Genomic DNA, 22773 nt, shown 5'->3' with positions numbered 1-22773 from the left:
TATTTCTTTAATATTGTTTATCAGTGCTGGGTTTGCCATGGGCGAAGTCTGTTGGCTGATTTTAATTACTAGATCTCTTTTGATTAGATACATGTTCTCATCTAGGGGACAACTTTTTATATTATTTACATAAAATCTTTTATCATCAAAATTACTTAAACTTCTTTTACTTATCTTAATTGTGGCCACACAACTTCCTACTTTTTGAATCCTGCTTTCCTCTACTATCCTTTCCTTATTATCTATTAGAGCACTATAATATTCTTCGTGCTTTCCATTACTTTCTTTTTTCCTTTCTCTTTTGCCCCATAGTTCTTTATACTATATGTTTTGGGTTTTAATACCACGAATTTTTCTTTTAACTTACTACCTTATTCGTGTTTAAATTTTCCCGGTATCTTATTATTAGTTTTTATTGGTTTATCTAGAATACTCAGATCCTTGTGCTCATTGTCGACATTGCCCTCGCTAAAACTTAACACGAAGCTATCCGTGTCCATGTAGTGTAACATTAGATCTTTAAGCGAGGGATTTAATACATTATAATAGAATTTATACACATGAAGCTTACTGAGCTCTAGTACTGTAGATCCTAAATAAATCGGCTTATCATATTGTATTGCCTTTTTATAGAATTCTATTAGAGTATAGTTTTCATATCTAATTACATCTTTACATGTTGGCTTACTAACAGCTTTAAGTATTTCATAATCATCGGTTAGAATCTTAGCTTCTAGATACTTTAATGGATTCTCACAACTTTAACCAAACAATGAATTATTCATTAACTTAAATATATCTTTCTCAGGTTCAGTTTTAGCTTCAGCTCTCATTTTAGTATTAAGTTCAATGTAGTCTCTTATTATATAATCTTGTTTAAATTTAATTATTCTATGGGCTTCAGTAACCTTTATACCCATCTTAAAAACAAACTTTAACATCCAATAGTGTATTGGGTATTCATATTTATTATTCTGATCTAAAATTAGTTTCTTGCTTTTTGATGAAGTTGGGGGTCTTTGTTTGTATCCCAGTTCATTATTCTCTACTTCTCTTCCATGGGGTAGTAGTTGGAAGTTGCTAGTTCTCTCTTTACATTTATTAGTATATTCTAAATCACAGATAAGCCAATAGCCATAATCACTATCATCTGAAGTATTTAATACTTCATCTAGAGTTGTATTGGAGTACAAAATCTTTATAAGGTAGCTTTTGCATTAGTGCATAACCGTATAAGTTATTGGCATCAATGTACCAGATGGACCTTCGGTCATGCTTCGCCATGGATCTTTGACTCTGACTCTAACTCTGACTTTTAATATATCTGTTACCCATAACACCACATATGCCACCTCTCATTGCACTAATGAAGTCTTTCAGTGTTTGCTCATCTTGTATTGTGTCTAATTCAACTTTGCTTAGTTTTAGGAAACAATCGAAGCTGTAGCTTGGTAGACTAATATAATGTAGAGGATTGAGTTTATATGTATTCATGTTTAACTTAACAAATAGATTGAAGCAATGTCCTAATATGAATATATCATTTTCCATATATTCTAATGTTAATTTTTTACCTGTTTTATTTCTATTAGAATTATTAAAATCATCCACTTCATCTTGAGTTGGTACCTTAGTCGTTAGTGCTGATCTAAAGTCTTGAATTGATAGATTACCTAGTTCATTATTATAGCTATTCTCATCCTTAAAGTATTCATAAGGATAAAATGTTTCATTTTTTATGTTGTAAACCTTTGCTATTTTATCAAGAGACATTGTCAAGAAACTGTAACTATCTATAAACTTTAATATACCCACTCTAAACATTCTAGCTTTACCATTAGTACTAGGTAAGATATCAATTCTTCTCCTGCTATTATTCTGTTTAAATTTCTCATTAAATAATAGATTGAAGTCATAGCCTTTACCATTATGAAATATTACTGGAATGAAGTTTTGATGTTTATAGTTTAAGTTACAAATATTACATTCTGGACCTCTATATCTACCTGTTTGGTGACAGTGATCTCTAACTTTACTAACAAAGTTTTTATTACAAATGTGGCATATATCATTAGCCTCATGATACAATTTATCTTCTGTAATTATCATTGCTTTGTTTATCTTAAAACTAGGTTAGGTTTCTATTTCTAATAAATCTCTAACATAATCTTTGATGCAGTCTAGACCAAAGTATGATCTGCAAAGCAGGTTCCCTGATCTGTTATATACTTCATCTTTGCTAAGCACTTCATCTTTGCTATGCCAACTATAGCCAATAGCAATAGGTACATTTTAAGATATCTTATATGTATTGCTACCAATCTTTTCATCTGTTCCTTTCATGTAACATTCAATATCACTAAATATAACATTGTTCACTTCTTGTTGTCTATGTTGATTCTTGAATTTAGTTTGTTTTAACTTAGGGCAAACAATCTTTGGTTTGATTTGGACACAGCATTCATGGGTTTCATATTTATGTTGAGAACAAAACCAATAGGTACAATTATCACAAAACCAGTACTTGGTATGTTTGGTGTTAGGTCTTTCTAGTAATACTACATTTTTAATTAGGGCACAGTGTTCATTCCATGCTAGTATTCTTACATTATGTCTACCTTTTACAAAGTTAGAACATTTCTCTAAACGTTCTACTTTGGCTATGTTACTATCTTGAGCAGGCCTGTGATGAAGCACGACCGTAGGTCTCTAAAACCAAATATTGATATTATATTTATTTTGGATTTTTGTTATATAATCATATGCAGTTTCCTTATATTCCCAGTCATCGACTAGATTATTATTATACTTATTTTCTCTAGTTGCATGTTCCGTTACAGGATGCAATGCAGCTGTAATACATAATCGTAGACAGTTAAATTTATTACTTCTAATATTTAAAATTGCTTTTGTTTTATCTCTTAGACCTGGTGGCAGTTCAGTATAAGATCCTAATGATGGTTTAGTCCTTTCTATATTTATTTGCATGTCTGTTATTCCAATAAACTCATAATCGTAGCCGTAACCCTCATACGTTTCTCTAACATGATCAAGCCATTGGTATTTATTCATCGGTTCTAAAGTTTATATTAGTAGTCTTTTCTTCTTCTGAGTCTCTCTTCTTATATAAGCAATTGGCGGTAACTTTATATTTATATGATTTAAATGGTTTAAATTCGTCTAATATGTAATCTACTGGTTCATTTATATCCTTGATAAAACTACCATTAGATTTAGTAAAATATAACTGCCTTTGATTTAAAGCTTGATTTATTATTATAATTATTAGCAAAGCTACTTCGTAGATCGTTTAAGATAACGTTTTCTCTCCAGTGTTTATTCATGTGAGTTGATAGACCTATCTGATTTTAAACTTATCGCCACAAACCCAGCATGGTTCAGTTTTAGTTTCAGTTTCAGTTTTAATAATATCCTTAGTTTTAATAGTATCCTTAGTTTTGGTCTTAGTTTTAATAATATAATCATCTTCATCCGACTTATACACCCTCTCCGAGATTTCTTCTTCTTCAGACTCGAACATTTTCTCCAATAGTTCCTTATGTTTGAGATCGTATGATTGATGCCTGTATAAACCCTTCTTTGATTCAAAGGATAGATTACAGACGTCGCAGAAGTTTATGACACTAGTATTAGTTGATGAGACATGATGTATTTATTTAGGGAAATTATCAAAAAATAATTTTTCGAAAAATGAAAATGAAATGCAATAAGTGTATAAATAAACCTTGGAAAGAATGTTGTAATAATTGTAAAGAATTAGAATATTCTTGTTAAGTATGAAAAAATATGGTTAAAGTGAAAGATTATATAGAACATTTGGGATATCATTTTTCTGATCCTGATCAATATCTAGTATGTAGTATGTGTAATGTTTATAAACATATATCACTATATAGATTAAGAAATAGGAAATGTAGACTATGTATTTATCTTCATAGATATAGATATGGTCATACTAGAAATCAATTCAGAGAGCATGTTTATAAGTATAATATTCAAGAAGCTAATTCTTCTTCTTTTAATTTATCTGTCATGTAGTTTTGGTTTTTATTGATATTAATTTTAGATTTAAACCTTTTTTCTTAATTAATACCAGATTTAGAATAAATAAAGAGTGAAAATCACTCTTAGAGTAATTCATAAAACAATGATTGATTTTGATTGATTTTTGATTGAATATAGAGCTAATATATAGTAGTGAATAAAATGGGGGTATAAGCAAGTAGTAGATATATAGAGTAGTGGGGAAAAAGGTGGTATTTAGTCATCTTTCGATTAAGAAGTGGCGGAATAGCACCTTTTTCCCACTACTCGTAAATCCTTGTTACATAACTTTCTGAATAAGTGTCAAAGCAAATCTTCAATCAATGCAAAAAAAATCAAAGGATAAAAAATGCTCACTTGGACAGTAGACTTGAGCAAAACGTCTTCATCATTTCAGGAGTGTTGGTCAGTTTGCTTTTCAGAACCAAAACCAGGTCCCAAGTGTCTTTGTTTGCTGATATAGCTGCTTTCACAATCGAAACAGCACTGCTTTCCAAAGTCCTGCTTCCTTCCACAGATTCGGGCTTGGTCTTTGAGAGCATTAATGTGTGAGGCATAAGCCATACTTCGACAGAGAGCACGCCTAAACAAAAAATACAGTAGAGCAAACATTGCCAATCACTATTAATTTTTGTGACGTATAATACATTTTTGGGAAACAATCTGCTACCAGGAAACTTTTTGCGACATTATTACAAACCAAAGAGATTATTACGAACTTCATTTGCGATCAATTAAAACCTAAAAAAAAATTAAGATCAACTTTTTTGCATAGGTTTCTTCTTCTTCAAAAACTACTTCAAATATAACTTACGAAGCAACGATACTACATAACTGACAACTACCTAAATATAGTATTGCGCTTTGAAGTTTTATGATTTCATTGTTTAAAGATGATAACAAAATTTATATGGCACAAACTTTAGCCAGTCAAATTTAGATTAAATTCTTTAAACATTTTTTTTTCTGCAAAATAGAAAAAAAATAATTGTGAACATAGGCAGAATTGCTCGAAACGACTATCATGAGCTCTACTCTATAGGAGCCTGCGTCCGTCAGTCGAGTGGAGGCAATCTGGAGAACTTGGATTGAATAAGAAGTTGCTTTGAATTTGAAGAAGGTGCTCCAAATCACGTCTTTAGATGTTATTGTATACAACTATTAAGATCTTAAGTAAAAAACGGCACCAATTGGCGCACATTTCATTTTGTTAATCAATAAACTGTCGCCAATTGAATTGAGCTGTTTAAAATTGTGAATAAGAGAGAAAATTAGATTACACAAAACGCTAACGCAAGAAAAGTGAAAGCACCCAAGCAAACATTTTGCATAAAAAAGACACGTTAACACGTTTGCAATAATTGCTGCTAGAGAGCAGTTAAAAACATAACCGACCGACTAAAGTCTGGCGAATTGCTCTCAAGCGACCGGCGATCGGTTGGCTTCGGTAGTACCCAGCTGGGGCTATGAGACGGTTGCATTGAGGGATCAAGCGATTTGGGGGGGGGGGGGGGGGTGGACAAGAAGGAGGTTCGAAACCACCAGGCAGAAGAGGCAGGGCTGGGGGTGTGTTGGAGGTGAGTAAGGGGGTGTGCTTGAATGGGGGAGGGGGGTGTGAATCAGTTTCTGGAGAATCGCATTCTTGGACACTGATTAGGCTAAATAGGTTACGAGAACTTAATGGCCGTTTTTGGGGACGAAAAGTGAAAAAGGGTCAGACGCGCCAATCGGTCGCGCGAAAATTGCATAAAAAGACAACAGGACTGATATAATTGCTACAGACTTCGTTTGAGAGCAACTCATAAACAGATGTGGGATTGGGTATACCATACTATGCCTATGCCTCGACAGTTTGAACCGACGACTTTCAATGACAAACGGCACATTTTGCATCTTTCAACTTAAATATGGGAGAAAAAATAGTATGTCTTATAAACTTATCTCTTGACATTATCCTTTACTGAGATGAAATTATCGCATTCGAGGAAAGTAGCTAAATAATTTTTAGAAATATGATTTTTATTTTTATAGAGGTTCTCAAAAATCAGCAATTGAATTAATTCTGTTCGGCAGTTTGACCTAAACACTTGTATTCACGAGAGGCATTATTCACTTTTACATCATGTTTCACATACACTTCACCAATTAAAAAACAAAGATCGCGATGACTCATCTTCGAGTCTTAAAAAAGAAAGTAGTAGGCTTTGAGTAAGACACTGATTTCAGATACTTGAAGCTGTCGCTTGAAAATAATTTAAAAAACTCAAAGCCAAGGACTCCAAAATCACACCAAAATTCAAACATTCGAGCGGAAAATTTGCATAAAAGAGACGCGCATGACTACAATAACTGCTTCAAACTTCATTCGATCGAGAACAATTAAATTAAGTAATTAGAACAGGAAAACCAGGCACTTAATTGGTACTATTAAAACTTACCTGGATTGAATGCGCATACTGCTGAGCTGAGAGGTGAACACGCCAAAAAGCGACCACCAAAACTTCTATTTCTTCCTCCACTTGTATCCTTCGAATCATTCCCACTAGGCAATATTTCCTTTAGCTCCGAACAATCAAACACGCGCACAGACGCATTCGAATCATAAACCATGATATGTTGCTCCTCATTCGAAAGTAAATAACAGTCATAGAGATATCTCAAGCTAGCCATAGCTGATGACGGAAAGATTGTCTCAGAAAAACAACCAAGTTCAAAGCTGTACTCTTCACCATTTTCATCCTCCTGTTTAGCTGAAGGTGAAGTTTCTGTTTTAACGGTCGCGTCCTTCGTTCCCGTTGTCACGGCTGGCGCATCTGTTTCCATTGTTGGTTCTTCATTATTAACATTCTCCACCTTAATCGCACTCGGATCAAATTTAGTCTCAATGACTTTTTTCGAACAAACATATTCGAAATTAATCAATCTTCTCTTTAAAACATTTTGTGAAACTGTTCCTTCAGTTTTCTCACCCAACTCCAATTTGATTTGTTTACTTTTCTGTTTATTTTCCAAATCTAATCCCTCTTCGTCGCTTGTTTCATCGTCGAATTTTGTATTTGTCGTTTCTTGAGATGCTGAAGCGAATCTTGCCTGTTTATTGATGTATTTGTCATTGGACTGGACCTGGACCGTAATAACATTCAAAGAGCTCTTGATAATTTCTTCAAGTGTGACGTCAAATGGTTTCGGATCCAAAGTTCTCAACAGTTCCACTTCAATCAGCAACTGTTCATCTAAAAGCAGAATTCACACCAATAATGCTACCTCCCTCATTGCGTTCTACGGGTAATTTCAATCTCATCTCTTGTTGATCTCTGTAAACGGTGTTTTTTTCCTATCTAAGTGCTTAATTTCGAAAAAGTCCAGTATTCTACTAAGATGTCAGTTTCAGAGGTATTGAAAACCATGAATGAAACTTTCTCAAGAACCCAATTTGTGCGGTACATTCATCTATTCTTTATTTATCAAATTTTATCCATTCGATTTCGCTCATAAACAATGAGTCTCATAAGCTTTTCTTGCAGTCGGTTTTTATGCTCGATAGCAGTGTACAAATTGCCTATGCGTAGATCATTGAGAAGCTACGCGATACCATTGCGAAATGAGGCTGCTCTATAACCTAGACAATTAACATAACCCACTAATATCGGGTGAATTGCTCTCAAACTACGGGCCAGCGGCTGTTTCGTCGGTACCTAGCTGTGTCAAAGACTAGCTTTAACTTAATTGAGGCTGCTGGGGTGAGCATGAAGTGAGGGGGTGAAGGAGAGGAAGTGGGTGAAGTGGTGGTGGGTGTGGGAGGAAGTGCAAACATAACCGACTAAACGTCGAAAGATTTGCTCTCGAAAGACCAGTGGGAGCTCTAATCCATTGCAGCCTGCTTCAGTCGGGGGGAGCCTAAATGGGACTAAGAAGTTCAATAGTGGGCTTTAAATAACCACATTAGAGGTTAACATCTAGGAGATTTAGATCACGGGAAACGCAAAAAGTCAAGGGCGTAAAAGTCACTCGAAAAGTCGAAACAGTCAAGCGAAAATTTTGCATAAATAGGACACACATTTACAGTAATTGCTTCTCTACGAGAGCAATTAATAATAGGGGTGGGGGTGAAACTCTAAAAACCACTCTTCACACAATGGATTTATTTCTCTGAAACCTAGCAGGACAAGTCACGAATTACAATACAAGGAACTGAATTAAGTAACAACTTGACATTAAGCATTTTTACAGCAACACCAAACTAAGACGGTCAAAAAGATCATTGCCCTATATTTGCAAAAATCAACAGAAAAATGTTGATTAAAAAACTCATGCCTCCAACATGAAGTGTTTTAAGAATCAATTAGACAAGGAACACTTTATGAAAACATTGACTTTACGCATTCCTAGAATGAGTACACAATACAACACCCGTTGTGTCAAAGACAGACAAGGCAAAAAGAGGCAAAAACACAAATTGGTGAATACCAGATGGCAAATTGTCAAATAACATTAAAAATCAGTGCGGTCTAGAAAAGATAACTTTATAACTATATGCCAAAATCATTAGCCAGAGCATACAAAAAAGTCTGCAAGTCAGAAATATCAAAAAGCAGTTCTAACGGCTGACAAAGGGATAATAGAACTACAAATGAAAGAAAAGATTCAAATATTTCATTGAACAGTTCGCATATAAACGGTATCTCCGTCAAAGAAAACGTTAGCTAAAAGTTTCCCAGCAGTACACGTAACTAGAGAGCCACAAGTAACTGTTATTTTGCAGACTAATCGATAATTACCACAAGGGCAACAAGAAAAACGCGCAAGACTAAAAATTCAGCTTTATTTCTGAAAACAATAGTTTAAAAATCATTAAAAAAGACTACTATAAATTCAAGCAACTAACTATCTTCACTTATTCGTTAGAAGCAACCAATGAAACCTGTCCATAATGAGACAGATTAATCGAGAAAAAGATTAACACATTTTTGCAAAACCATACCAACACTTTTTTGAAAACAATTGATGTACAGATCATAAAAAGCAATAGGTACGGACTGGCACAAATGTTTTGGCTGGAAAGATCCAAATAAGCAACTGTTGAGACAATTTATCATTGAATATAACAGTAAGTACAACAGTACTTATAATTGACAACAGTAAGTAAAACAAACACTAGCCAAAGTCTTCGAACAAGCAAAAATTCACAAACTTTTCGTTGAAAACAGCGTATAAGCCATAAACAATTAATTTGATCAATTCGAATATTATAAACAACAGATCAGACGACCTGACATTAATTAGATTAAATTATAAGTTATCAAAAACGACAAAAACTTGAAAAATCAAGAAATTCACTGATAATTTTAGAACAGAAACCAACTAATGAAGGAAGAACTGCTTTTGAACGACAGGCGATGCAAATTCATTCGGGTGCTGTAGCCCAGATAAATTTTTCTTTATGTTTGCCCAAATAGTTGCCCACGCCGGGATTCGAACCATGGACCTTGCGATCCCTTTCTAGAAGCACTGCCCACTCGGCTATCAGGCTCATGTTGTTGCTCTCATAGGCAGCAGATTGCCGTAAAGTAGCCTTGATAGACGCTTGTGGCCTAGCATAAATTGAATCAACAAAAAAAAGATTGAAAGATCAACCACCAGCTTTTTAATAGAACACTAGACCTTTTTTGGGTGAGATTCGGACTGTCATCTTTATGAGACACATTTGCTGTACAAGGTAAAAACAATGATGCAACATTTTCAAAATCATTATTCGATATTAAAACTCAAGACTATTACTCGGGAAAAAGGGCATATAAGTTTGGCACTACTTAGATGCACACTATTGACCTTTAATTATGTTCCTTTATTATACTATTGACCTTATGTTCCATAAGTGTGCTCAGAAGTCATTTTTTGAGTGAGGTAAGTCAAGCAATTGAACCAAAAGCAGACATGACGTCGCAAACACAAATTTTAATTGTAAAGCAGTAGAAATCACCGAAGTTATTGAATAGTTAATTCCAAGAAATCGGGGTAAAACGAAACAAAAATCTGTTAGAAGAAGTAAAAAAATTAGGAGCGCAATTATAGCCTCCTGGAATTGCTGACGGGGCTATTAACAAGCTTTAATTCGGAGTGAGAGCAATAGAGATCTTTTCTTAATGGGTGCAAAATAGAGTGTATTAATAATACATCAAAAATGAAACACTGAATACAGATGTCAAATTGCATTACATGAAGAAAGATTTGCTTTCAAAAAACGAAAATTTGTTCAAATAGCAATTTCTCACACCACTTTGAAGGTAAATTGAAAAAAAACCACTCTTGAAACCTGCTGCTTTTTTCACTCCCTCTACTACTCCAGGGTGATCAAAATCACCACTATGATTTGACTTCTACTTGTACGTGAAAAAGTCGAGAAAGTGTGAACAGATCTTAAGACAGCGCACCAATATAATCCAAATACATTGGATTGTAAACGGGACAAGACGGACAGTTAGTGGCTCACAAAATGGCATTAAAAAGACCAGCTGGACTAATATAAATGCTACAAACTTCGTTTGCGAGCGATCAAACATGACAAAATACCATCTCATGTCCTCCTTTATCATATATAAGATTTAGCAGGCTTTGTGTTGACTAGTTCTCTGCTTACAACATAAAATTACAACTGCTTACAACGTTAAACTCGAATATTTTCAGATCATCTACGATGAGTGATATTCAATCAATGTGATTCAGACCGTTAGCACATAAAAAAAAACGTTAATTCTCCAGGTAAATGCGAAACTCCATTAAAATGGGACAAATAATGTAAACATAAACCGACTAATGTCGGAAGAATTGTTCTCGAACGACAAGCGGGTGGAAAAACATTTGACCCCGCCGGGATTCGATCTCTGCCCTCCCGATCCATAACCAGATGCACTGCCCTCTGGGCTACCTTTCCCTTGTCTTTAATTTGCTGCAACGTCCTTTATATTAGAAACAAGCTTTACTTCGGAGTGAGAGCAGAGGTCATGATGAGGAACGAAAGCTTGAAAAAGTCACTTGTGAAGTCAGAGAATGTTCTAGAAGAAAAGAGCAAAATGGCCAGGCAAAAAAATTGCATAAAACATAGCCGGTAGAATATCCGAAACGACTCGAATCGTCGTGCAAAATAATCTCTACCTTAACTTGGACAAAATCAGAATATCGAAAAAGACACTAGAAATAACAAAAATAGTAGACCAATAAAACATAAAAAGCGTTAAAATTTTTTCAGTTAAGGGGTGTGGGTAGGTGCTGGTGGGGGGGGGGGGGGGGTTTGGTAGGTGGGGGTATAGTTAGGTGGGGTGGGGGGTAGGTACGTTGCGGGGGGGGGGGTGGTAGGTAGGTACGTGAGGGGGGGGGGGGTAGGGGGTAGGTAGGTACGAGAGGGGGGGGGGGGGGTAGGTAGGTGGGTCGGTAGATAGGGTGGGGAGGTGGGTAGTGCTGGGGTAGTTGGGGGGGGGGGGGGGTTAGGTGGGGGTAGCTAGGTGAAGGTAGGGTGTAGGGGTAGGTTGGGAGTAAGTTGCGGGGGCGGTGGGGGTGGGAGATAAGGGGGGGGGGTAGATAGGTGGTGGTGGGGGGGGGGGTTTGTGCGATGTAGTTTAGATAATTAGGGGTAGCTTATATAGGAACAAAAAATCTCAAAATGACCTCTTCACCGTTTAGCTTATATAGGAACAAAAAAATCTCAAAATGACCTCTTCAACAATCAAAAACGGAGGTGAAAGCTCGGATAGAAAGAAGTCAAAATTCAAGTCATGAACAAACTTGCTTTCTGCTAAAAAAACCTGTAGAATCTCAATACTCCTCTTCGAATCGTAAAAAGATCAACACGTTTACAATAATTGCTATAAACTTCGTTCAAGAGCAATTAAAAAGCTAACACAATAACACTCAGGGCAGTGCCATTTAAAGAGTGTTAATGGTTTTATAATGGCGCTTCATTTCGCTCATAAAATATACACGTTAGTAGCGAACACAACCATACTCGCAACATACAGCTACCCAAAAAGTTATCAAGCTCCGTATGCCCTTTTCCTCCACTTTCAAGGCACTAAGGCTCCTTCAAAAATTAATAATTGGAAAGTTAACAGTTTCTAACAATCAAGTCGGATCTGTACTGGTTTGAACAAACTAGACATTACTATTATTACAGTCAGGGTGGAAGAGTCAAATTACAGCGAGTAGATTTTGAACAAAACGGATGCTCTCTATTCTGCCATTCACCACCACCACCACCTCAAATATCCATAGAATCCTCAAAAAATAAATTTATGCGCCCCAGAAATCCGGGCAAAAACTTCTACGCCACCAATCAGTTTTTACACCATATGTGCTATAGACCTAGAGCTATAAAAACAAACCTAACTGTAACGGGGGGGACATAAACAACACTGGAAGAGGGCAGAATAGATCCAGAAATAGATACATCATGCGAAAAGAAGAGGAATAAGAAATTGCACTTACCACTGCAGCTGAAACTTGTATCGAGAAGTTGGAATCGATATTTGACTATCTTTATTTGACCATCACTTGCCAAGTAAGTGACATATCTTCCATTGCGATCCCAGTGAAACACTGCACGTTGTATCACGTCCCCCTCCTTCTCCATCCCACTTATTCTATTTTCCTCTTTAGCTTGTGAAAACTTGAACTTCCGCGAAGAACAAGTCTCCAGAATTCCGCACGCTTCGTTCACGAAGCTGCCATCGCTATCAAAAACTACAGACAGCAAGAACCCGTTCGAGGTCACAATACAAAAGCAGAAATTGTAACAGGCCTCGTTTAATTCGCTGAACGATTCTTCGGCGTCTTCTGAAGGTTGAGAGAACAAAGGCACCATTTTGGTGACATGTAATGTTGGATCATTTTCGGAAACCGCCTCAGTTTTCGTCACGTTATCAAACTGTTCTCTCTCTAAACATTACACCTCTGTCAAAAACGTGAGCGATTTTTTTCCTTGGTATTTTTTTATGTATCACCTCAGAACGATACCTACCCGCCGAAAAACAACGAGGAAACAGGGAAGAAACATATGCGAAAGTTCAAACAAAAATAATATAGCCGGCAGATTGCTGGATAAAAGCCGAGAAATGGTCCACTGAGACCACTGGTAATCAAGACAAACAGTGCTACTCAACAATCTGACTGAAAATTGTATCCATAATTTCAAATCAATTTCAAATAAACCAGCACATTGCCGCAATTGATTCCCATGATCCCCAAATGAAAAAAAATCCCATGATCAAAAAAAGAAAACATTCTTTTACAAAAAAAAAGATTTCGTCGTCAGGCCCACTCCTGTTTCTTAATGAGATGATGAAGGGATCAGTATCAATACCGATTACCATTAGACGTGCTATCTAAGACTAATAAGAACAAAGTTAAAATACAAGGCATCTAAAATTGTTCTTTATGGGTTTTTCTGTTTTGATTTTGTTTCAATAGTGACCATGTTCACTTCACATTGTTTTACTGAGTAACTGCTGACAAAATCACTTTGAGCAGATTGAGCAAAGAATGAAGCTGACCCAAAGAAATCAAAACTATTTGACGCACAAGTCCTGAACTGCAATTCAAAGAACACATTGAAACTAAGACCTAAACATAGACTTTATTAGGTGATCAGCAACCAACCATGTAGTCAACAAACCATGTACTAATAAAAGCAGGAAAATATACAAAAACCTTAAAAAAAAACGCATATCTCAGAAAACAGTCGTCAAAATTATTGCAACCAAGGTCAAGATCTTAACTGAAAATTTACATTGTGGTAGCTCAGGCACTAAAATGAAGAGATAATTTGCCCAAAATTGAAAATTCCGCGATTTATTTAAGAGTGGAAAGCAATTGAAACTTGTGACAAACATTTATGTTGGAACAATTAAATCAAACAGAAAACCAAAAAATATTTTAAAAATACAAAAATGGAACACTTAAAGTAACAAAAGAAGGCAACTTAGATTTCACTGAGAGTTTATGAAAACGGGAGATTGAAAAAAACCACTAGCAACACGCTGCAAACATTAAATAATTTAATACAAAAACAAACGAGAGCTGTAAATACAAAGATATCGAGACAATATATTAACAAGCGTGGTCAAAACTAGGAAAAACTATTTTAAAACAAACTGTATCAAAGACAATAAGACCATTAGCTACAAACTGAAACATTCAATTTTGTTCAACCAGGAAGTCTACACCTGAACTCATGAAGATTAAGTACCAAAACACTAAGAACCAGCACGCAGAAGTAACTGATTTTCTTTTAATACAAACAGTTTCAGAGTCGCCAGAACAAATATATATGAATTGAAAATTGTCAAATCAGTGAATGGAAAAAAGTGAACTGAAAATAGTCAGGATTAGTTATTCCTGAAAATTTGAAATTCAGAAATCCACAGCCAGATCAATACTAGCCTCGCTATCACCGAGTAATTGAAAAAATATTTCCTCAAAATTATGTCCATTGTTTATTATTCATATTTCAATGACCTTTGCGCTACTAATGCAAGTGGAACCAATAACGCGAAGAACAAATAAATAGTTGAACAGGCAATTCTTTCATTCCCCTGCAGTTGCAATTGAAACTTGAATATTTTTAACTGGTTAACATTTTCAAAATTTGTTCTTTCCGTAACTAAATAGAATCCAGCCAAACGATTCAGCAGCCCTTCATTATCTGCAAACTTTCATCGACAAAAATTTAAAGAAAAATAATGACAATCAGAGCAGAAGATCGATAGCTCCTCAAAAAACGCAATTCAAAAAATTCTCAAATGAAAATAATCTAGGCTTGATGGGCTCTCTAATGATACTACTCATACCTCTCATACACTCTAATGATACTACTCATACAACATTTTGTAAGATAAACCTTCTTTTTCTAATGGATAGAAGTTCAACAGTAGCAACAATAATTTTTGCTCCCAAGCAAGGAGTGAATATAAAACAGCAAACAGATAGCCAGAATAGCTGCGAAAGATTAGACCAGCGTGCGGTAGAGATAGAAACAGATACAATCTTAATTGACAAAAATCGATGCCGCTCAAAAAGCTAGGTAAAAAACATTCAGCGATAAATTAATAAAGCTTGTTAAAACTCATTCCACAGATACCTTTTTATTAGTTACCTTTACTGCACAGATGAGTTCATTTGACCTTAAACTAATTCAAATTAAACTTAAGTTTTAAAGCGCAAAAGTCATTTTTATTGAGTGAGGTAAGTCATGTATGATCAAAATCTAAGCACGCAAATTACGCAAAAACTTTTGCTAGAGCGAGTGAAAAATGACATCACGCGCGCAAGTGCCGTTAGTGAGAGGAAGACGTCATTCAGAAAACTTGACTTTTTTAGCTTTGCTGTATGAACAAATGTAAAACGAAAAAGAGCGTCAGACGACGAAGCAAAAAAACATAGCAGGACAAGTCCTGACGTACAATTCAAAGAACTTTCATTGACTTAACAAACAACTAGACCTAGAACGGACAATGAGTGAACTGGGAAAACCATTTCTAAAAAAAATCAGATGAAAACAAAAAAAAACAGAAAATCAATGTCAAAATGCTGCTAGGGAGAACAAAAAACCACTAGTGAGATATGTAATTTTGATTCTAACAAAAAACTAGGTCCAGAATAAGCTGTGAATGGATTGGGAAAACTATTTAGAAAAAAATCCGATCCAAAAAATCGAAAAAACAGTAAAAAACAGTAAAAAAATCGAAAAAACGGTTTTTGTTCAAACACCGTTTTCTCGCTCTACTTTAAAATTAGAGCGAAAAAAATTCACGCCGCAAAACCACTCGCTTTTTCGCTCCATTTCCTGTTTCGGCGTGCCCAAAATCACCACTCCAATTTGACTTCAAAAATCATGAAAATGTGTGAACAGATCTTTAAAAAAAGACAGCGCCCCAATACAATTCAAATTCTTTGAATTGTAAAAAACCAAGAACACCGCAATATAGGTCAGCTCACCTTACAGCTTCGCAGCTATAACAAAATATTCTGAAAATTAAAAGCACATTTAGAGTGCACACGAGCCAGGTCTGCAGAGAAGTTACCTCAACATCTACTTTCTGGCCGAGTTTATGTCGCATGAAACGAGCTAGTTTTAGTTATTGATAGCTCTGTCATCCATGTCGTCCGAATAATCTACACATTTAATTGTATTTTCAACCTTAAAAGAAACTGGGAAAGGTTAAGTCTAATAACAGCAGCTGACTTGACTATTGTCAACACTGTTTCACTGTTATCTCTAACGACCAGGAATACTATCAAGACAAAATAACTTCATACTTGCTAGGGACTGAAACTTGTGCTCAAATTCACAGTTGATCCACGATACTGCAATTGGGGCAATGTCCAATGTGGCCCTGATTCTGTTCAGCTGACACATCTCTTCAACCTCCGGCCAAGTGACCGTGAACAGAATATCCAAGTCATTCAGCTGCTGGGATGGTAAGTTAGTCCACACATCGAGAGTCATGTCATTTTGGACTGCTGCCAGGTAAGAGGCGTGAGGGTGCCACGACAAGTGAGAGTAGAATGAAGGCGCGGTCATTAACCACCCACTGGGTTCACCCGCGGAGGAACTTCGGCTATTTGCTCCTTGGTTCTGAAAACCAGATATAACATAAGAAGGCTCACATTTCTGCGCTTCTTTCCAGTCTTTTCCGGCATTCCACTAAGCAAGAATAGAAATGTGAACATCAATTATACCATTTTGGGGGCGATATGTAGATAAAAGAAATTCGAAATTAAGCAAATTTTCTCATTTTAGATAAACACTTAAATTTGAATTTCATTTTTATACCATCTGCGAGCAGCTACGTAACTCATGCTACATAAAACTTGACAAATACAGCCATTAGTTATATTGATGCACCCTTTATCAATTGCAAAAGTCATATCGAACAAAAGAAGATTACTCTTCAACCCAACATAAAAATTTTACTTTAAAATAAATCTTGAATCGAAATTCCTTCCGATATTTCCAAAACAATGTCCCTCTAGATTCATTCGGTAACTCTATTATATAAACTGTTTTTGTGTCTGAGAGATTGTAGCCTTAAAGAGGCACTAAAAATTAAATATTTTGCTAACTGCTCCATAAGTTTTATTTTTTTGCGATTTTCATTAATTTATTTTTTCTTTATTTTCCTCTTTTCTATACACTTGGAAAAATGCTACCAGAGGTTTGTTTGAGAGTTGGCTTTATTTTGTGTAAAAATATGAACCTCTAAAACCCCGTAGTTTACGAGATATCGCATTTTTTGTGTTTTTTAGCATTTTGGGCGGAAACGGAATTGAAAATACTTAGAAAATTTTCAAAAAATTTTAAAATTTTCGATCTTCAGGTTTAAATCCTAGTGAGCAGTACCATAAGATGAATGAAGACCTTGAAAAGCTGAGGTCGATCGGAATTTCAAATAAATAGTTATAGTTTTTTTCCCCGAGAACATTCACGTTTTTTTTAACTTATTTAATTCTTGATTGCAAGATTAGAGAGTCTCACTGGGGCAGGATTTGCGGGTACTAGTACCCCGTTACCTGTCCCCTTTTGGTTGCGGTAAAGAATTATTTTGTTTATTATTAGATGTAGATTTGTATTACCTGATCAAAGAAATATATTCTTTCTTTCTTTCTTTTATCTCAGAAAAGTGATAAACAATCGTCAGAAAATGAGCGGAACAAGATAGCCATAGAGGATTAAAAATCTGTCTATTTGAGAAAAAAAGGTTGAAAAAAATGTTTTTTTTTTGTCCACTTTTAAACATGCAAATCAGTTAAAATCAGTTTTTGATCAACTGTTAGCACAATAAGTCGTAATAAGATAGGCAAAACCGGAAGCTTTCTCTCAAATGTTTTATCTGTAAAAACAATTGTAATTTAAATACTTTTGTACTATAAAGTGCTTTGATATGCTGTGAATTGACTTGCATGTGATTCAGTGGTATTTAAGGATTTCACGTTTTCTGAACTTATCTTCTTTACCATTTCGACCCCAACATTTTCTTAGCTCTGAGAGTGTATTTTAAAACATAATTTTTAATGAGGTAATTATTTGGCCCCCCATCTTCGGGTTGTTTTGACATAACTGAAAAACACCTGGCACATAAAAAGATGTCATCTTAAATTTGGGATGTTGCTTTACCAAGAATTTGAATTCTTTGAAAATTTTGTGAACTTTTTTTTAAAAAATTAGGGCACAGATTAATTCGAACGAGGTGCAAGTGTGTTTGACTGTTTCATCCTTTCAGAAACCAATCGTTTTTCATTTTTGTGCGGCTAAATTTGCAAAAATGACAGTTTTTCGTGTTTTTGTCCTACACGAGAACAGCGAGTCCCGTTTTTTCTCCAAGAAAGTATTTTCGAAACATGGTTCCATTTAAAAAAATGTATCGTCGATAAGCTTTTGTAGTAAATTGCAAAAGGCGAGACTCTTTAATTTATTATCTACTACTCGATGAATTCACAACAAAAAATTTGCTCCAGCTAGAATATTGAACAAATTTGAAAGAATATCGACAATGAAAAATTACCATTATGTCGCCAATAAGGGCTTCGCTCGACTTCGTGTGAGCAAAGGCGAAAAACAGTTCTCTTCTTCACAAAAAATTTTAAAAATTTGAAAACATCTGGGTAATGGAAATGCGTTGCCAAGAAGGATGTTTTAATCTCGAACAGGGTTCTCAGACAAAACATTCGTTAATTTAAGGAACACTTCAAAATATATCAGTTCTCAATATGTTTCAAATCCTGCATCAAATTCAACATGAATGTCAAGCTACGTCTCGTTGACTTGGTCATTTTGAACTTTACGGAGTCCAAAATGATTAAGAATGAAAAATGAAGATCAATTAGATCTGAAAATCCATTTGGAGCATTTACGATTCCTTTTTCCAGGTACATTACAAAGTACCATATATTCCTCTTAAAACCAAAAGGTCCGAATTCTCTTATTGTCAAGCAGGTAGTAATACCTCAATAGAATGTTTCTATTGACAACCTAATCTTTGTCGAGAGCAACCTTTTTGGGCAATAATAACAATTTCCCAAAAGAAAACAAAGACTAACGTCGGATGATTTGGTGTCACACGAAAAACGCGGGGCATTCTAATTTAGGGGGTGTAGCTTAAATTTATTTACGGGTACAAAAAATCCGACCACAGTGAGGTTTGAACCCGCGACCTCCAGGACCGCAGTCTGACATCTTAGCAAGTCGACTTTAACGTCTTTACTTTAGCAATAAAGGAAACTTCGGCATAAGAGCAATTGAGATCACACACAAAGCCAAGCGCAAAAAAGTGCGCCAATTGGTTCTTAAATTCTGTGTTGAAAAGTTAACTCTAATACAAGAACGTGGAACAACTTAGGTCACACACCGTTCCATGCTGCAGCAATTTTTAACTATTTCTTGTCCTTCCAAAGCAATGTCTGACATTAGGTGGTTGTTTCGTTGTTCTTATTGGGAAACAACCACCCAATGTCAGACAAATTCCTTTCAAAAGACATAAGAGTTAATTAAAAATTGCTTCGGTATGGAACGGTGTGTGACCTAAGTTGTTCCACGTTCTTGTATTAGTGTCAACTTTACAACACAGAAATTAAGAACCAGATGGCGCACTCTATTGATTAAAATTTTGAATGCGAGCAATTTAACACAAAAAAAAATCAAGTAGTCAAGCGTGAAAATGTCACTTGAAAAAATGTCGGCTCAAAACGTACCAGAACACAAATCGGTAGTACGTATAATGTCGCAAAAAAGGCCAACTTCGTTTGAGAGAAACTGAAATCTTTTTCACGAAAAACAAACTGGTCCACAAACCGACCAAATGGAGCTTAATTGCGGTGTGTGATCTAGAGTGTCCTTCTAAAAGTCGCATCGTATGCAATTCAACGCTAAACTACAAGCAATTCAACGCTAAACTAGAATCAAAAATGAACAAAAGTTTCCAAAATTTTTGGAGAAAGGGTAAAAAATAAACAAGCGGACAAGCCTCGAAAAAAGTAACGTGTGCATCTTTTGTGCATCGCGGGTCGCCATTTGTTAGTAGTCGTACAAGGACCATAAATGATGTTATATTAAACATAGCATATTTCCTAGTTCAATCCTTCTATGACTTCAAGGAAATTTTCTGTATGATTATTTTAGGGTAAAATAATCATACAGAGGCTTTTTCCGAGGAGTTACGGAGGCATAAAAATGTGAATGTGAGCTTAACTTCCGTTGTTTTGTTCACACTTTTCGTATTTTTTGCTGAATTTTGATCCATTTTGACTAAAATACGATAAAATGGTGAACTATAGTCTCATTGGTTTTACGTTTAACGGCAGCAGAGAGTTGATGTATAGTCTGAATCAACAGTTTTCGCAAAATTTTGAGCTAAATTTTTTGAAAATTCAGCATCTTTTCTAAAAAGGCATCAAATATGCCTATTTGTTCCACTATGTCCAGTTTTATCGGTGAGGCAGACATCAGTCTGACACAATCGTCCTTTATTGAGCTGAAATTACTTCCAGTTCCAATGAAAATTCAATGGATAAAAGATTTTTGCGGTCTTTCGCAAATTTAAAACAGTATTTATTTAAAAAAAAATTAGGATACAAAGGATCAAATTTACATGCAAAGGGAGGCCGATTAACATGAACATTTTCAGCGCGCAGCACACGGTTTTTTTTCTTCACGATTTGCATAAACTTGTTCGTAAAATTTTGAGTTCTGCCGGTATTCAGCGATAATGTGCAGTCTTTCAACTTAGTCTTAAAAAAAGTGTACAAAATTGGTTTCCTAAGCAGTAGAAATCTAAAATATTTACAATTTCTAAGTCGAAAGCTTAAGGTTGTTATGCCGTACGCTTTTAATGGATTTATTTTTCAGAACAAACGGAAATTTGAAATTTGCGAATTTCAATCTTATTTCTGCAACTTTTCAGGGTAGAAAGAGAGAAGTTGCATTCTGTTTCAAATGAATCATAAAGCAGTCTACATTTTTTTAAATTTAAATAAAGGGTTTTTATCGTTGATACTACGAGTTTTCACGGCACATGTTTTCATGAAAATTCGCATATCGCATTCATGATTTCAATTGACAACTAATTGCTTTCATGACTTTGAATTTAATTAATTTCAAAAAGTGTCAACGTATTTTCCAATTTCGTCCGTTTTGTTTTCTGTGTACTTGTTAATTATTCGCAATAAAGACAGGTCCCATATCCTTTCTGGTGAAATGCGAGTCATTTGGTTTAGCCTAGTTTTTATGATGCTATTTTGAATTTCATCGCTGTTTTTTAAAAAAATAGATAGACATTGAGTTTTGGCCGTCAGTAATGCTCGTTGTCCAATTTGATTTTTTGTTTGTCTTGTCTCTTACTCCCTTATTGGTAGGTATCATTGACCATCTGAGCTATTGTTTCATTTGTATAGTGGTTAGAGCTTAAAGCGCTTTTCTAAATGGATACAGCAATTATTTTCGAACAAAAAGTGCATTTTTGAAAGTTTTCTATCACTTCCTCATTTGGCGGACAATTAAGTCAAAAACTTAGTTTAGCGGCGTTGGAAAATTATGTGCAAACACATATTAGCGAGCCTCCTGGTTATTATTAGGAAATCACATGATGCGAGCATGACAACCGAGAAATCAAACATGACCTTGTATGATTAGTAAGAATTAAATATGACCTAGTATAACTACTAATATTTTTTAATAATGGGCAACCCCAGATACTAGTGCATTTTAGAATCAAGTTATTTCGGAGTGTTCGCTTGCGTTTCAGCTTAAAGCCACGGCTCCTACCTTTCAACCTTGTGGCAGAAGAACGTACCTCATTTTGCTTACTATTGCTATCATCTTCTGAAACTCCACTGTCTTGCAAACGCTTCGATGCCGCCTCCGGAGCAGACAATATAGCGACTGCTTGCGGCTCATTACAATCAAACACAGCCGCCACGGGCTGGCGGATTGTTCCACCCCCAAACCCACTCGTGAGATCATTGGAGACATTGACAGAGCAAGCAATCAGACCAGAATGAGACCAGTCGACAAGTTGCAAAGACGGGTGGAGATGTTGAGGAACCAAGTCTAGCAGACTGTCATCGGTTGCTTTGTGGCCTTTTGCAATGATAGAATTGGTTCCGAGAGCTGAATGCAATTTGAGTGAGTACACATGCTCCATCTTGAAAACCAAAACAAAGTAACTCAACGTCTAGGGAACTAACAGCCGTCCTATTTTTTTTCAAATGTTGCCAATTTGTTGAAGCTAAGGCTCTCAGTTTTAGCCATTTCGATAATTTTTATGTTGAGCTTTAAGTGTTTGATCTCATTTAATTTTAACTTACTCATTTAGATTAAAATTTTGAATGAGATCAGGTGAGGCTTAGTGAGGGTGGTAGGACCTCATTCCCTCTCTTTTCCGAGTATGAATTGTATTTACTTGTAGCTTAATTTCAAGTCTTCAAGTCTTATCTGTTGGTTGTGTACTTATCTCCCTCACAGCAAAACTTCCTCTTTCATGAGCTTGTTAAAAACAACTTACACAGGACAATTCAGACTTAATTTGAGAACATTTAGTAAAATACAAAAAGATCAGCAAACAAACGCTGCCATCATAGCATGGGCTTGTCGTGACACGCGCACTTGGTAAAACGAAAATTGAGCGATAGAGATAAAATGAATAAACGAGAATCGCTCATTTAAAG

General features: G+C 35.5%; 1 protein-coding gene across 1 annotated transcript in view; it reads right to left on the bottom strand.

Annotated features, from left to right (window-relative positions):
* LOC142355520 (uncharacterized) overlaps nt 1-22271 on the bottom strand; it is a 44706-nt gene extending 22435 nt beyond the window's left edge. Inside the window, exons 1-5 of the mRNA XM_075407655.1 lie at nt 21900-22271; nt 16372-16690; nt 12544-12993; nt 6504-7298; nt 4423-4648 (exon numbers count right to left, since the gene is read on the bottom strand). Coding sequence (XP_075263770.1) covers nt 4423-4648; nt 6504-7298; nt 12544-12993; nt 16372-16690; nt 21900-22250 — 2141 coding nt within the window. The 5' untranslated portion in view covers nt 22251-22271. The remainder of the gene's footprint in view (nt 1-4422; nt 4649-6503; nt 7299-12543; nt 12994-16371; nt 16691-21899) is intronic.
* Nucleotides 22272-22773: the final 502 nt, after the last annotated feature.

The sequence above is a fragment of the Convolutriloba macropyga genome, chromosome 2 (genome assembly GCF_964194025.1).
Source record: "Convolutriloba macropyga chromosome 2, txConMacr16.3, whole genome shotgun sequence".
Classification (NCBI taxonomy): Eukaryota; Metazoa; Xenacoelomorpha; order Acoela; family Convolutidae; genus Convolutriloba; species Convolutriloba macropyga.
Note: the sequence above shows the minus strand (reverse complement) of the source record. Positions and strands in the feature narration are given on the sequence as shown.